At 46.7% G+C, this 3,263-nt stretch overlaps 1 protein-coding gene across 1 annotated transcript; it reads left to right on the forward strand.

Moving 5' to 3' along the window:
* Positions 1–559: 559 nt before the first annotated feature.
* LOC135530923 (semaphorin-6D-like) lies at positions 560–2,759 on the forward strand (the record flags this gene model as incomplete). Its single annotated transcript, XM_064959090.1, has 4 exons — positions 560–738; positions 927–1,100; positions 2,250–2,366; positions 2,671–2,759. Coding segments are annotated over exons 1-4 (439 nt in total), but the record flags the coding sequence as incomplete, so codon positions are not given.
* Between the last annotated feature and the right edge of the window lie 504 nt (positions 2,760–3,263).

A 3,263-nucleotide genomic window follows, 5' to 3' on the forward strand; every position in this document is an offset into this window, starting at 1 on the left:
CAGTATGTCAGTCTCTAACCCTGACCCAAGCCCAGTATGTCTCAGTAAGAGTATGTCAGTCTGCACAACAACAGGTACATGACCCATCCTTCAGTTTATGATGCAGGGCAGGACTGTATTGTCACTATAACCTTGAGTTTTGGTCGCATTGAGATAAACCCTATTTAACAAGAGAGACATGGTCTATGACCACACGCATGTACACACACACACACACACACACACACACGCACACACACACACACACATTATTAGCAGTAAATAATTCATCTGATATTTAGACGCGTTGCATATTTAACACGCGTAGGTCAGCTCTCTGGCCCCACACAAAGTCCACAGAGCTGCTCATTATGGTGGTAAATAATGAACATTCTAATCCTCTGTTATGACTTTATGTTTATGGTGATACAGCAGCACGTCTCTTTGTTGTCCTGACAGGCATCTGCTCCTCTCTCATACCCTAACCCCTCTCCTTAGTTCAATTCAATAGTCAACATTATTAGTCCCTACAGGGTGATGGTAGCTGGGCTCATGTGTGACCTGTGTTGACCTTTGACCCCTCTCTGACCCCTATGACTCCAGGCCAGGCTGCTGTGCGGGTCACGGCCAGGCTGAGTCCTATAAGACCTCTATAGAGTTCCCTGATGAGACCCTCCTCTTCATCAAGTCTCACCCCCTCATGGACTCCTCCGTGCCTAACATAGGAGATGAGCCCTGGTTCACCAAGACACGCGTCAGGTAAGCACACACAGACAAGCACACACACATCGCAAGAGTTGCTTGTGGGATCTAAATTCCCGGGTAACAATCAACAAAAAACGAAATCAAAATGCTCATTTGTAGATCGCACGGATGGCCTTTAAATACTGTCTTGATAATTCCTACTGAAGTCTGACTGTCCTCCTGTCTTGTCCTTGTCTCTCTAGGTACAGGCTGACAGCCCTGGCGGTGGACAACGTGGCTGGTCCACATGGTAACTACACGGTGCTGTTCATTGGTTCAGAGGCGGGCGTGGTGCTGAAGGTTCTAGCCAAGACTTCCCCTCTGTCCCTAAACGACAGCATCCTATTGGAGGAGATTGACCTGTTCAACAGAGCCAAGTACGGAACACTCACTCCACGTCTCTCACTGTCTCTCTCTCTTACTCTCTTTGTGTCTCTCTCTTAGTCTCTGTCTCTCACTGTCGTTCTCTTTTTTTGGTCTCATCTCTCACTCTGTGTTTTTCTCTTTCACGCTGTGTGTCTCTCACCGTCTGTCTCTCCTCTCTCTTCCTCAGTCTCTCTCGCTCTCCTCTTTCTTCTTCTGTCTCTCGCTCTCCTCTTTCTTCTTCTGTCTCTCGCTCTCCTCTTTCTTCTTCTGTCTTTCTCTCGCTCTCCTCTTTCTTCTTCGTCTCTCTCCTCTCCCTTTCTTCTGTCTTCCTCGCTCTCCTCTCTTCTTCTCTCTCTCACTCTCGCTCCTCGCTCTCTCTTCCTTCTCGTCTCTCTCCTGTCTTCCCTGTCTCTCGTCTCCCTGCTCTCTTCCCTCTCTCTCTCTCCTCCTCGCTCTCTCTCTCTGCTCTCTCTCTCTCCTGTCTTCCTCTCAGTCTCTCGTTCTCTCCTGTCTCTCTCTCTCTCTCTCTCTCTCTCTCTCCCCTGTCTTCCTCTGTCTCTCGCTCTCCTCTTTCTTCCCTTTCAGTCTCTCTCTCCTGTGTCTCTCTCTCGCTCTCTCTCTCTCTCTGTCTCTCTGTCTCTGCTGTCCTCTCTCTGCTCTCTCTCTCTCTCTGTCTTTCTCTCTGTCTCTCTCTCTCTCCTCTGTCTTTCTCTCTCTCTCTCTCTCTCTCTCTCTCTCTCTCTCTCTCTCCTCTGTCTTCCTCTCAGTCTCTCACTCTCCTCTTTCTTCCTTTCAGTCTCTCTCTCTCTCTCTCTCTCTCTCTCTTTCTTCCTCTCTCTCTCTCTCTCTCTCTCTCTCTCTCTCTCTCTCTCTCTCTCTCTCTCTCTCTCTCTCTCTCTCTCCTCTGTCTTCCTCTCAGTCTCTCGTTCTCTCCTGTCAGTAAGGGTATCAGGGCTAAACAGTGCCACTGTGATTACATCTCGAGAGTGAAACCGTAGACAGGCCTTTCTGATAAACAACTGATCAAGTAACCTGTAATCTGATTTCTGACTCTCCTCTCTGTCTCCCCCTCCACCACCCTCCCTTTCTCTCTCTCTCCCCTACTCCCTCCCCTCTCCCAACCTATCTCTTCCCTTTCTTTTCTTCTCTCTGTCTCCCAGGTGTCTGTCTAACAGTGAGGATGACAGGCATATTTTGTCGCTCCATGTTGACAGAGACACACACAGTGTGTATGTAGCTTTCTCTAGCTGTGTGGATTGCGCATGCCTCTCAGCGCTGTGAGCGACACTAACTGCCACAAGTGAGTCAGACACAGACACATACAGACACACACACACACACACACGCACATTCAGAAACATGCACACACTCCACTCCAAGGATGCTTTCTGCTGTACCTGGTCACAGGTTTGTGTGTTTATTGATGTTTTTCTCTATCTACATGTCATAAACACTGAGTACCTGTAGCACACTGGTTAATATACAGCCAGACAGAGGTTAACTGGTGCTGCCTATTTAACCCTGTATGGTGAACTGTATATTTACAGATATATGTTAACCCTGTGTTGTGTTTTCCCCTAGGTCTTGTATAGCGTCCAGGGACCCCTACTGTGGCTGGATGCCTCATGAACCTGTGAGAGGATCCTGCCTGGAGTTCTGTGAGTACCCAAGTATTACAATGCTAAATAGTATGAATACTCAGGACCCTAAAGTGTGATCAATTTGATCTCATATGCAACAAAATATTTTGCTGTGCAACCTGGAGTTTTCAATTTGGGAGCACCAGTGCAACCTAAAAAAATCCAATATTTGTTTTCTTTATTTTTAATAATAATGTTTGTAATGATAAGGCTTCGTTGTAACGTTGTTTCCCGGCGCAGATTCATTAGCACCATGATTGCACCATAATTCCAGTGGAAACTGCTTGTTTTAGCCCAAAGATTTTAAAAGATCTGACTCATATTACTGGAGCAACATTTATCTCTTCCGGCCAGGGATTGGCAGGACACATTTTACATTCCATAAACCATGTCACGGGCCTTTCTAAAACTATTGGCAGGACACATTTTACATTCATAAACCATGTCACGGGCCTTTCTAAAACTATTGGAGGGACACATTTTACATTCATAAACCATGTCGGGTCTTTCTAAAACTATTGGAGGGACACATTT

The sequence above is a fragment of the Oncorhynchus masou genome, unplaced genomic scaffold (genome assembly GCF_036934945.1).
Source record: "Oncorhynchus masou masou isolate Uvic2021 unplaced genomic scaffold, UVic_Omas_1.1 unplaced_scaffold_14601, whole genome shotgun sequence".
Lineage (NCBI taxonomy): Eukaryota > Metazoa > Chordata > Actinopteri > Salmoniformes > Salmonidae > Oncorhynchus > Oncorhynchus masou.